The following is a 13,674-nucleotide window of genomic DNA, read 5'->3' on the forward strand; positions in this document are numbered from 1 at the left end:
TGAGAGAGCTCAATTGACTCGTTTGAAACATTTCAATGAGAAAAGATTTCCAACGCAGCCCTCGGAATAGAAATATGATTAAGAGCCCTCATATCTTGATCGCCCATGCCTTCTCTTTAGATGGCACTTGCAGAGCAATATGCACCTATTTAAACGGTTACGGGTAGTCCATTTGCCACTTGAAAAAAGGAAAACCGCTGCCTTGAAGACAAAAGAAGCATTAATATGTATGCAGTTAAAAAAGGACTGGTCCAACAGGCTCAGGTAACACAATAAGCCCCAAGAGGCAAGAGTGGAAAACAAAGATGTGGTGGGTCAGATTCTGGATAAGGCTTCCTGAGTGCTGAACATTTAGAACAGTTAAAACAAGTTAAGTGTTTATATATCAAATATTTGACTCACTCACCTGAAGAATGTCACAAAGAACTGGACGAGGTCCATGATACTGTTGTGTTGGGAGAAGGCAATCTATTGGAGAAAAGGCAGAGAACATGGGTATTAATCACTACAGCAAAAGGTGAGGCTTCTCAGTCACTCACAAATTTGTTTGTAAACCCAAACTTTGTGTACAAAATCTCTTTTCATAAAAGAAAAAAACAATCTGTTTTTATTTAATTCCAAGGGGGGAAACACTTTTACTTCATTCTGACTGAGCACTCCCAGTTGATCTGCGATGTGAAGGGGTTAACAGTTCAAGTATGCATTAAGAGCGGGACGGACCACTGACAAGTCTGTCTGGAGGATCTCCTGTAAAAGCTTCTGCTGGCAAAAAAGGTCTGATCGCATATAAAGGAACAAGATAAAAACAGAGCAGAAAGCTTTCTGTTTGCAGACAATACACAGCTTCTAACAAATACTCATTTGTCATAAATGTTTCCGATCATCTAAAACATTCATCTATTGATAGACTTGTATGAGTTGACTTCATATATAATGTATTCTGAATCAACAATAGGCAGATGAAAAATCTTGGCTTATGTCGATTTTGAATAATTTTGGTCTGCATTACTGCATTACTAGATGCAAAAACAAAAACACAAATAAAACATCACAATCCAATGATTTGCTAAATATTCTACACGTGCACTGTTCTTCAGTAATGTCCACAACAACCCATCTGCTGCTGAGGTGGACAACATATAGTGTATCTCTTAAATAGCTGATTAGTATGTTATGTCAGCGGCATGGCCAGTGAATAATGGGTCAGACATATGTCTCACCTTCATTAAAAGAGAGATTACACACAGTCCTAGCAGCTAAATCCTATCTAATGGGCTACATCATAGTGACGCGTCGCTATCTACTGTAGATGCTCTAAGGGCATTTTGCCCTGAAAACATTTAGACATTACATTTATTCATTTAGCTGACACACAAACACAACGTCATTTGCAGCACTGAGTCTGGTGGATAGCACATAGAGTTGGGTAATATGGCACAAATTGTGCTTTTAGAGGTGGATTATTTGCGTCATGGTGGATGCTTTGAACGCTGATGACGCAGAAATTCAAACAGGGACTTATTTTGGTGATTCAGTCTATCACTGACGTCGTCATAATGGCAAACCTAATAACGTGGCAAAGGTGGTGCAGAATGCAAACATACTGTTTGTTAAAACAGGAGAGAGGCAATGATTTACCATTGTGGGTATTAACAAGAGAAGAGCAAAAGTAACTGACAAGAGAGAGTGCAGTGACCAGGTAAAAAGTATGTCCAAGTTTAAGGTTATGTAGCGGGACAGTCTTCACTGGACTGATGTTCTTTATTGACAATTTCCTCACCCTAGCAAACTTCTCCCATCTATGACTTTTTCAACCTTTTTTTAAGTAGACAACGAGAATCACTGATCTGAAATGAGATGCTCACTGACATGCCCAACAAGACTCAAAAGAACACATTACACAGATGTTCTGCTGGCTTTTTAGTAAGTGCGACAGTTCTATCTGGTGCTTACAACCCTGCTTTATTACATGATATGAGGTCAAACCAATATGATTAGGGTCAATTTAATTTCAATTCCTCAATCTTAGCCAATCAATGTTTATTTGAGAATGTACTCTGAACATTGAACAGTCCCTTGGGTAACAATTGACAATGACACATAATGACGTAACAGTAGAAGCTTAGCTGAAGACCTCCCCTTACTATCTTCACCCACATTTAAACGCTAATTTTATGGGCTCGGACCCCGAAAACAAACGCTCATCCGTGCCTTCTCAAATTCTGCTTTATCATCAAGGTCAATATAAAGGCAAACAAGGAAAGGGAACCCTTATCCTGTTACAGAAGCTATTTGATTTAACAGCTCAGGCTATAATAAATAATGACTGTTGGCCAGGAAATTTAATAGAAAACTATTACTGCTCCAGCTCCACAGATGGACTGACCCCAAAGACACTATAACCCCACCGTGGTCCACCTGTCTACCTTGTGAAAACAAAGGAAAGAACAACTATAAAATGTAATACTTGGGCTAATTAGTAAAAGGAAATGGTGTGATAATTGTATCTATCACAAACTGTATCTATCTCAAGTCCAATATTCACTTCTTTTAGCTCTGTTTTGGTATCCACCAACTGATGAGGGAAACATTTAGCTGCTAAATACTTCAGTAGATTCACTTTTAGATTTAATCTTGCTGACATTTCTAGACTGAGGAACGGACTATATTCAAGTGTATTTTGATTGTATCCACCAGATTTTTTAAGTGCTTCAAATCATAGTCTAAAATAGTTTGTGAGACTCAGTTGTAGCCACTTAGTCATTCAGTCGAGAACTTGTGTGTTAGTCTTAATCACAGCTCAGAAAGCACAGCCTTCTCCTTTAATTTCAGTGTTTTCTCTATTATGAAATCACTGCACATCACTCTCAGTTTCTCATTTTCATTCACATTAGTGCAACGTGGCCTTTAGCCCATTTTAAATTGTACTGCTTGTAAAACTAAACCATGAATATTTTTGACAAAAGCTTAATCGTTGTTTTCCTGCAAACTCAAAATAACTGACAGCAAATGGTATTTATTTTTCACTGTGTTGTATTTTCGCCCCTTTCACCACATCAAAGCCTCAATCTCCTCCATTCAGAACGAGTAGTAGAAAAGGTTAAACGGTGCTTTGCTTTGGCCTGCTTAAAAAACAACAACAAAAAAGCAGCTGCGCGCCTATGCAGGCAGACCATCAGCTCATTAAATCTGTAATTAGAATAAAGTGCACTTGAATTCACCCTGAACAACAACAACGGAAGTCTGTATCTGCAAAGATGGCTGCTCCTGCCCCCTTTATGTATGTAGGACTAGGACCGACTGTTCATCTAGGAGATGTTAGATGACTACACACATATACCACTGTGTTATCTGCTTCATGTGAGTCGGCCCAAGGTCATGAACACAGTCCTCACCTGGATCTTGATGGGCCATGAGAAGTTACTGACGTAGACATAAAAGGTAATATTTGGGTTGTTTCTAAAGGTGAACTTCTCACAGGAGAAACTGTCTCTGTATTCCTTGATGTTAGTTTTGGACACGATAGGCACCTCCTCTCCAGAGATGGTTCCAGCTGTTGAGGGAAAGAATTCATGTTCAGTACACTGCCAGAGAGCTCACCTACACACAGAGATGGAGCTTTACTGGCTGCGACATATTATTATTAACCCATTAATGGGGTTTTCAAGCTATTTGGGACTACAGGAAAGATATCATCATCAATTATTATGTCTTAAGTGCATTCAATTTCTTTTTGGTGTACCAGAGCAGAGCTTTATTGTGTTTACACATTACGTCCATATTTTATTATTAAATCAGAAAAGACGTGGGAGAAAAGCACAGCTTGACTGAAATGTTGCTGTCCTTAGGTCATGACTTAGTCACATTAACACATATTCATCATTTGAGTCCATATCTCCACTATCAGCTAATGCATTTAGTGTATTTGAGATCTAGAATATAGCATTTAATGCCCTTGGGGCGAATGCAGTCTATATGAGGGCAACAAAGGTCTGCACCGATCAACCATTAATAATAATATATACTTGTTTGTGTCCATTTATGTTCCGTATTCCTGAGCGGAGTGTTATTTAATTTCTGTTGACATGATTTCAAGATACGATGATGGCATTTTCTTTCATTAAAATTCAGTATTGTCAAAACTGAAGTATAAACTTAACAGTGTGTTTTTTTTTTTAAATATAATTCTTAATACTCATTATGAAATAAAAAACGCATTTCCAACCAAAACACTTGATAAAATAAGTCTATTTTCCATCTATCTCAATATTTTAAGTCATTTCTTATTCTTCCTCATGTCAGTGGGTCCTCGACATTGGCATTCCAACCCACAGCTCTGAAACAAAAGAAGTGAAAATGACAGCTTGAGTGTGGCTACGTGAGCACGTTTATCTTAATTGAAATCACCCTCCTCCTCCTCCCACCCAAAGGCGCTTCATGCGCTTGTCGATTGTGAGGAGGCTCTTACTCCTTATGAGACACAATATCTTTGCGGGGGGAAAAGGGGGACCCACCTTCAAATATTAATGGCGACGCTCAGAAAAAGGTTAAGGTGGTGTAGGGGAGCACGGGAGGTTAACGTGTTTTAGTGGTTGGAAAATGTCAGTGTTGCAGGGAAAGGGGGAACGTGGCAGTTGACTTGAGCGGAGGGGGAGGGCAGGAGACAAACAGTGGCACTGGACAACTGCAGTGTCCTTGGGTGTCTTTCCTCAGGGGACCTATAATATCCAGTCAACAGTGACACAGTACACACTAACAAGTGAGGGTGCCTTATTGTTCCTGTTAGACCAACTGACTAAATGCTTATTTTGACTTTTAGAAAAATCTATTGAAAAATCCTTTAAATAATCACTCAATTGTTTTGTCATTACATACAATTAAAAATTGAATTGAAAGTATTAAACAAGGGTTTTTGATAATGTAATATTTATGACTATTTGAATGGTGATTTGGCATTGAGATGACAATAAATGATTTCTCATCAGTCTGTCTGTGTTGGACCAGTTATAAATCCAGGTATAAATCCATGTGTCGATGAAAATGACTAGTTATTGGTGCTCGGGACAAACTGAGTGTATATCATTTTGTTTGGTGATGACAAATTCTGCAGTAGGAGGGCATATTTTAAGCTTTTGATCTGCTTTGCTCACCGTCCAACACTCACAATGGTAATTAATATTTTGGTATAAATATATAAAACATCCAAATATGACTCCACTCTTGATATCCTCAATTTTAATATTCTGATACAGTTTGACCCAACGTTCTCATAGCATTTATGACCTAAGCATTTTGTTGGGTTTAGAATAAAACATTTTTTACTTACTTTTTACTTTCTTTTATTTTGCTCTCTTCCACAGATTTGTGGTGACTGAGCTGGGAATATGTATTTTCACAGACTAATGGGGTGGATTTACAACACAATGAGAAAATTCATCTCCTTTTTAAAAACTAAACTTTGTTAGAAACTGACTTATTATTCAATCCAAGGTGATGAGACTGGAATCAATATATAAATAACATTATGAAAGTTTAGCCCTCGTCAAGGTCTCTGTCAAATAAAAAGACAAAAATAGAATGAGGCATTTTTACTACACAAAAATAAACTAAATCAAGTAAAAGTACCTGTTGATCCCACCGACCAGGTAATGTTGAGGTTGAAGTTGTTGGATGCATTAATGGACATGTCCAAGTTCTTGTTTGCCTTCGGATGGAGAACATAAAAACACCCCAACATTAACGTAGTTAAATAGGAGATAAACTGGCATATCACACAAAAAGATCTTAGATTATAGTAAAGTACATAATAAAAGCAGAGATGTTATGAAATTCAACAAGGATCCAGGAAGCCTTGAACAATTTGTGTGGCTGATTACTATTGCAACTTTCTAGCGTCTTGATGGAAAAAGAATCACCAATCAGTGATCATCAACGTAAATGTGGCAGTGTATGACTGGAGATTTGACAAAAGTGCTGCACTCATGTCAAAAAAACAAAAAACAATTCACGGTGTCAATGCTACTGTTGCCTGACTGAGATCTTTGATTTCTAAAATATTTACCTGCTCAGGTGAAGCCATAAAGTTGATGGCAGTGTAATGATTATCATCTTCTTGGATGAGACTGAAAGTGAACTGGTAGTCGATCAGGAGATTGTCTATTTAGAAAATCATGACAGGAAAGAAGGGAAAGAAAGGTCATGGAGAGAAGTGGAAACCTTCTGAGGTATATACACTACAAGAGACTACTATGACAGCATAAATATATAGAGATGTGTACTATGTGATATGATCAAAAGCAACTCCCAAGCAATAGACTGACTGATGGTGACAAGTGAAATCAAAATGTCTGTAATCAAATCCAATGACTGCAATCAAGGTGTACAATTTTCTCATCAAGTAGAAGTAGGAATACCTGACCCTGACAGCAAGCTCTAAAAATTTCCCTGCAGTGATTAATAAAGTATGAAATTATTAATTAATAGTGGGCACAGTGTATAAAGTATGAATATACACATAATGCAGACTGGCAAATTACATATTGGATTGTATCTTCAATCAAATTTGTACCATGGATGTTTAATTTTTGTGCTGTGGCAGTAGATGATTAAATTTAGGCACATCTTTTGGCATATAAATTACAATAAATAAAGATGGTAAAGTTTTATGAGCCTGAGTCTGAGCTGCTTCTATAAGCTGTGTGCATTAAAAGGATTTCTTACTGATGCGGAGGTCAAATTGGGTGGATATCATTTTGTGTCTGTGTGGAAAATTGTGGGCGAGTTATTCCTGTTTCAACCTTTAATAAATATTAGAGATCTGGAAGGCCTGCATTGTTGCCCTTTCAATGATAAATTTTATAATGGATATTTGTGTGTAAGTGGTTGTAACATCCACAAACAAATTTGTAATGCATCAACCAAGTGGCAACCTGAAAAATTAAGTAAACGTGGAAGCACCAAAAACTGCAGTTCATCAAATGGCCGCTTGAGGCTGACTCCAAACGCAAGTCAATCTCCATGGACCACCACCGTCTCGTCTCTGTAGCTTTAAATTAAATTAAGGTTTAAAGTTGTGCATAATTAAGGGAGATGGTTCAGCAACCAGGTTTCACTCGGCCCACCTCAGCTACACCTCTTTGCCCACTTTTGGATTAGCCAGAGTCAGGCAATGCCAAGATGGTGAGGGCTGGAGCCACCCATATTGAGCTTCACAACGGCTCTTCAGAAACCTACGGGTGATGTCTTTATACAGTCTATGGCAACAACTTTGCACAAACAGTTTGGGAGAGAACAAAAGTGAGCTCAAAATTAATAGTTATAGTGAGGTCCAGCATGTTAGACCATGTGCAAAGGCTTTTTAGATAGTGAAGGGTGTCATGTTTACAATACTGCACAACAGAGCTCAAGAAAATGTCCCCGTGGTGTGCAGAGGTTAAAGCAAGCTTCGGGCTTTTAGTTCTTGTCTTCCCCTCATTGAGCCGGCTGTCAAGCTGTGGCATTTCAAAAAGCGACAAAGCCTTGGCAAAGGCTCTGTTGTCAGCGGGAGAGTGTTGAAAGAGAGATATACTGCAGCACCGTGAAGTACACCACGTCATGCAAATAAACACACAAAGCACAAACACCGACATGTACATTATATACAGGTACACAGGAACAGAGGTGCTACCACTCGTCAAATTATATACATTTTGTCTCCCCCGTAATGAAGCTTTTTGCAACACTCACACCTTGATTTGTTTTCCTCATACACTCAAGTCAAACTAACATTTAGTCAACTTTCTAAATGAATGAGTATGATTGAGTAGGTGGGTGACTGAGTGAGTGAGCAGACAAGTGGAGAGTTTTTTCTCCTCCGTCTCCTTGATTAGCTCAATCACTCACTCCTTCTGATGCACTTGACATTTTCACGACAAGTCATTCCGTCATCGAACAAGCGCCCCTGGTGCCAAAGTGCTAAAATGCTCCATCTGCCCTGAGCAGAAGAGGGGGGGGGAGAGAGAGAGAGAGAGAGAGAGAGAGAGAGAGAGAGAGAGAGAGAGAGAGAGAGGGAGGGAGAGAGAGGCCAAGAACAAGTAGCTGTGTGTGTGCGCGTGCACATATGAGCTGTCCAGTGGAGAATTACTCACAGTAACAGGTTCCTCTGAGTGGATTGCCAAGGTAACGGTTTTCTGAGTCACATCTGCAGTGAAGAAAACAGAGAGGAGAGAACAAGATGAAGAAGAGTGCTAACAGATTGAGAGCAAGAATGCCTCTTATCAGGGGACAGAGGATGCCAAGTGCCAACGCATTAGCTCCCGCTGTTGGCGCCTCATCAAGTCTCTTACTTCTGACGACGACAAAATAATCTGATAGTTTGCAAAAGTTAATGTGATTTCTTGGAAACTTTTGTTTATCAAAAGCAACACGGTGACATGCAACAAACTTCATATACCACCTGATCACAGAGCAGAGTGTGGCAACTAAAGTAATGTACTATGTTTAATCCCTTAAAATCCTTGGAGCACGCAACACAATTTATGTAAATGAATTCCTACTTGACTATTTGAGATACATAATCCTAAACTGAGATGTGAACGCCAAATCAAGAATACCACCAATCAAGGTGAATCCTTTTTAAGGAATGGATCAAAAAAGACTGTGCTCATTCACATTTCAGAGATATACAACCAGTGAGTGGGGAATGCAAAGTTCATAACAAGATAGACAAAGCCCAGTTTATCTTTGTTTCACACTTGTGTTTATTAAATTGGAACTTTAGGATTCAGACCTAATAATCAGATCTCCACATTGCTTACAGCACATGACACATTCACCATTGACTGAAAAATGATAGTCCCAGCTACTTTTGATTCTCCCCTCAATTCACGGCAATGTTAAACCTCTGTTTTTGGAGATGACCCAAAAAAAGCTCTGCCTTGGAGAGGAGATTAGTATCCACTGGACTAAACAGCGGAATATCTCTTAACAAGCAATTAGCACGAAAACCAAAAACTGAAGAAAAAATCTACTGAAATGAAAGTTGAAACAGAAAGGTTGTACAGCTTGTGATCAAGACCCTGATGTACAGCAAACACCAGGAAGAAATGATGCAGTCCACTCTGTCATACTTTGAGTACAATAATACGCCATGGCTTTTAAAATAATATACCCTTGCATTTTTAATTATGCTGTTCAGTCTGTTAGTGTTTTTTTTAAAACACAAAACTACTTCTAACACATTACAGAAGTGGTTTAATACCATTACATGTATTAATTCATGCATGAAGCACACACTAATAAAGGGCACTAACGCTCTTCATGAGGGAAGAAATATACAGTTTGATTTTCCTCTTAAAAACCAAGAGTGTGACTGTAATAAATAAGAGGTAAACAAAAAGTAATTTCCAGAAAACTAAAGCTGCAAATGTACTAAACTAAAATCAAACCATCATTTGAATTTGAGATACATCTATAAATTATAATATAATTACCCTGTGCTTAACCTATGGTTTGTGTCTGATGCAAGTGTGAAATGACTGTAAGCCCAGGGCCAATGAATCTATAACAGCTAATGAGGGTCCTCACCCAGGGCTCAACATGGTGTGAAAATTGGACAATTACCAGGTTCCATTTGCCTCCAATTCATTGTTGTCAGCAGACAAACACTCTTCTTAATCTTAAAGCATTGAACCCTGCCCCTGTCCTCACAAACGGCAAACACTAACTGATTCTTGACAATGACAAGATGCACAACTTTAAACCTTACTGTGCTACACATACTGTATTCTATCAGGTATGTAACCAAGTCTTTATACTGTCCTGTTGAGATGGATTAATACATTCAAGTAACTTCTTCCTTCTTCTTCCTGTGCATTTGTTAAATATGAGGGTGTGAATGGGTTTCTTAGGTCCTGTAAGGTCATGCAGTTGGCTCAAACTACTGCAGATGAACACTGTACACAATTTTCACACAACAATGGAGATACGGCGGCAACAGCCAAAGAAGTCTTTTAAATGATGTGCTGCCGAGCAAAATGATTTGTTAACATGCACAGAGTGCCACTGACTGTTTTGAGGGCAAGTGTGTTTTATGAGGCTCATGGCTTTCCAAAGGCCTGTACTGAGAAGGAACATATGGGTTCATTAGATTAGTTTTTAATGTAATGCATCTCTCTGCTGTCTCTCAATCTTTAACTCTCTACAATTCAGTCTGAATTACTATGTCATCCCACTGCTGTACACACATGCACGAGAACTGTACTATTAAAGTGAAAATGACATGGCAATTTAAACACAGGAGATATCCATTATGACACTGATTTTGTTTCACAGTTGTTTCATCTTATTGACAACCAATTAAACTGAACATAACAGAGGCGGTTGAGAAGTCAGAGAGGACGCCGAGGGAACAGAGGGAACATAGGGAACCGACTGAGAGACATGAATGCTGCTTGAGGAGGAGGTGGCCGTTAATGATGTTAGCCGTGAGTGAGGATGACTCTGCCTCTAAAAATAAGGCAACATCGGTTGTTTTGTTGCATTTTGGATTCACAAGACAGACGGTGTCACCAAAAATGTCAGTCAGATGTGGGTGGATGTAACACATCTGACGTTGTTTCAACACCTTAAATATCACCAGAGAGAAATATGGTCAGAATGTGGAAAGTTGTAAACGGTAAGCTCTGGTTTTGTTTTAAATTGTTAATATTGATGATACCACTACTCCTCCCCCACACACTTGAAGGTTACATGCACAGTAAATGCCTTCCTTTGACAGTAACTTTAACTTCTTTAACTGACCTGATCAAGACGGTTTCTGACTCTTTATCTAACCAGCAAATCCTGAAGGATAGCCCTTGGTGCTCTGAATGATCTAATGGGGGCAAGGGAGGAGCCAGCTCCGCCGCTCTCATTGTTAATACTAAACAGGAAAGGACAGGGTAAAGTGCTCTTTTACCATGGTACAGAGGACGGAGGACCGCCAGAGGCTTTTGAACCAGAACATCACTCCTGGGGTGTTTCAGCTGCTTGGCATTTGCAGATGGCAAATCACAAACATACCCCACACGTTCATCGCGAAGTGTATAATGAAAGTCCTCTACACTGTATCTTAATTTAATCTACACCTGCATGCATGCCTGCACACATCTGAACTTCAGGCAGTCCCCCCTCTGCTGTATCTTAATTTGATCTACACTTGAACCTTTGTCTGAGCTTGTGCACACACTGATTTAACAGGCAAAACACACACACACACACACACACACACACCCAACACCAACAGAAGAAATGTGCTACGAACCTATACAATATTCTTCACGCACATGCAGGCTGAAGCAAGCACACACATGTGCAGCCCCCTACCACCCAATTACCTTCGGCACAAGAAGAACCCTGAATAATATATGCATCCAAATGAGTACTATAATAAGAAATATTTCCCTAACCTCTCTTGTTTGACTCATCACTGTATCGCAGCGTATACCTCATCAATTGTTTTCAAAAACAATTCTATTCTGCACCGATGCACCCTTCACTTCATTACCGCAGCTATTATTCGGAGGTCCTAATGGCATCGGTGGTTGCGGTGCACCCATGTGTGAAAGCGTGCATGTGTGTATATTTGTGTACCCTCGTGTAGAGGTCTTTGTTTAAGAGTTACTGCTGGGGACAGTGTGAGTGACTGCTTGACAGGGGTTGGGGAGACACTGATTACATGTAATGAGATACCAGAAATTACATTACAAAAAAGGGAACAGCAAAACACCCTACCCTCTGTTAGTCTTCACATACACACACTAATGAGATTACTTGATTACTCTGACATGTTTGAATGTCAAAGTGCATCTTGATTTTTGAGATTAAAGTCAGCGCTGAAATAGCGGTTTCTTACTGACGACACTAATCTAATTACAGTCTGTAAATGGGACTGAATTAACAACATATTCTGGTGGTATATGTTGCTGGCTAAATATGATGCTAGTAATCAGTAATGGGCTGCAGGAACCGTCCCATAGCTGGCCATCCAGACCGGTATGGTCACATCCTATCTCTAAATGGCTGTTGAGGATTGGCCTGCTGATGCCTCACTCTTGATATTTTGAGGGGTAGAAACTGGGTCATTTGTATCAACTGTTAGCCACCTGCTATCTGAGTGCTGCTCCATTGTACTACACTGCATTCCGTCTGGTAGGAGAAATGAATGTGATATTTTGTCATTTGTGAAAAGTGTCTTTTATTTACTGTCAAAGTCAACAGAAAGCACCAAGGGTTATGAGCACTTTTCTTTGCTTTCAACTGCTCCTAATACAAAGGGAAGAACAGGTATTTATTCTTACCCATTTGATGCTTTCTCTGAGAAAAATGAGACACCTGAACACAGGTGGGATTACTCCAGTTTGTCAACCATCATACAGAGTATCAAAATGGAAATGTTATTAAATGAAAACATAGACGATTATGTCAAATCTATTTTAATGTCAATTTATATTTCCTAATCGCCTGACAATTTTCTTCTGCACGCCAGCTAATGCAAATACTTGTCTTACATACCAAGCTTGTTGCCTGTCGGGTTTGTCCATGTGTAAAATTGTGTGTGTTTTCCATGTGAGGCATGTACATGACAATCTATCTTGTACGTCACTTCATTATCATCCTAACATAGTAACTAGATATAAGTTGGCCTACTCTTTATCAAAATTATTTTTAAGGGACTTTCAAGTTGGGTATTCAGGCAACATTATTTAAAGTGATTATAAAATCAGGACACAGAGAACCATAACTTTGATTTCAGATGTAATCCCAAAAGCTTAAAAATAAAAAATAAAGAAAAAGGTACCCAGTGAACTGTTTGGACCGCTAGTATTGCTAAGTTTTGATGGTTGGGTCCCTGATTTGTTTTGCACAAGCACAAGGACGTAAACTCACTCAAACAAGCGACGCAGTTCAAATCCAGTGTAGCCATACACCCAGAAAGGCAAGGTAGAGGACTAGCAGGTAAAATGTTTATAGTTTGTTTGTTTGTAAGAGAACTCCAAAGGGTACCTTTAAAGGTGTCATGACTACTGTATGTGACTTCTGCTGATTCACAACTTGTCATTCTATTCAGCGAGAAGATGTCTCAATTGAATCATTGTGACACGGCTAAAATCTCACTGAACTTTAAATGACATTTTATCAAAAGGCTTCAAATTTGTTCAAATATGGTGTGAAATGAGTGACTGAACGAGGAGAGATGACAAAACCTGAACACAGGCAAAGCGAACATGTGATTTTGATCCAAGTGCACACTGTCGGAGAGGATCACACGTGATTAGAGACAAAGAGAGAGAGGGTGAAAAAACTCATGGCATGGTGCGTGGGTGCACATGATTGCCTGTGACCCCTCCGTAACTCTTACTGCATTAGGGGTATTAAAAACATCAGCGTCTATTCTGCTTACAACTGCGAAAGCAGACAGCTAAGTGGAGATGGTCCTCCTACACCGCAGGAATCCACCACGTCAGCAGAAATCTCGCTGGAGGTGGAGTTTCTGGCCAATAATGCCAACTGACGGTTCTCTGTTTTTACACCACCGGATCATTACAACATCCGAGCCTCCACACAAGAAGGGCTACTCTCAGTGATCACAAATCAATGCTAATAACCACATCATGAAGATCATTAATCAGTTATTTAATTTGCACATTTTACTTT

The 13,674-nt window shown here is 39.3% G+C and overlaps 1 protein-coding gene across 2 annotated transcripts in view; it reads right to left on the minus strand.

Moving 5' to 3' along the window:
• atrnl1b (attractin-like 1b) overlaps positions 1 to 13,674 on the minus strand; it is a 66,567-nt gene that overhangs the window by 23,360 nt on the left and 29,533 nt on the right. For both annotated transcript variants that reach the window (XM_038735372.1, XM_038735371.1), the window contains exons 21-25: positions 8,127 to 8,179; positions 6,062 to 6,156; positions 5,626 to 5,704; positions 3,396 to 3,553; positions 407 to 468 (exon numbers count right to left, since the gene is read on the minus strand). In XM_038735372.1, the coding sequence (XP_038591300.1) occupies positions 407 to 468; positions 3,396 to 3,553; positions 5,626 to 5,704; positions 6,062 to 6,156; positions 8,127 to 8,179 (447 nt within the window). The remainder of the gene's footprint in view (positions 1 to 406; positions 469 to 3,395; positions 3,554 to 5,625; positions 5,705 to 6,061; positions 6,157 to 8,126; positions 8,180 to 13,674) is intronic.

The sequence above is a fragment of the Micropterus salmoides genome, unplaced genomic scaffold, assembly GCF_014851395.1.
Source record: "Micropterus salmoides isolate LMB-PRFRI ecotype aquatic unplaced genomic scaffold, ASM1485139v1 Ms_hic_scaffold_21, whole genome shotgun sequence".
Classification (NCBI taxonomy): domain Eukaryota; kingdom Metazoa; phylum Chordata; class Actinopteri; order Centrarchiformes; family Centrarchidae; genus Micropterus; species Micropterus salmoides.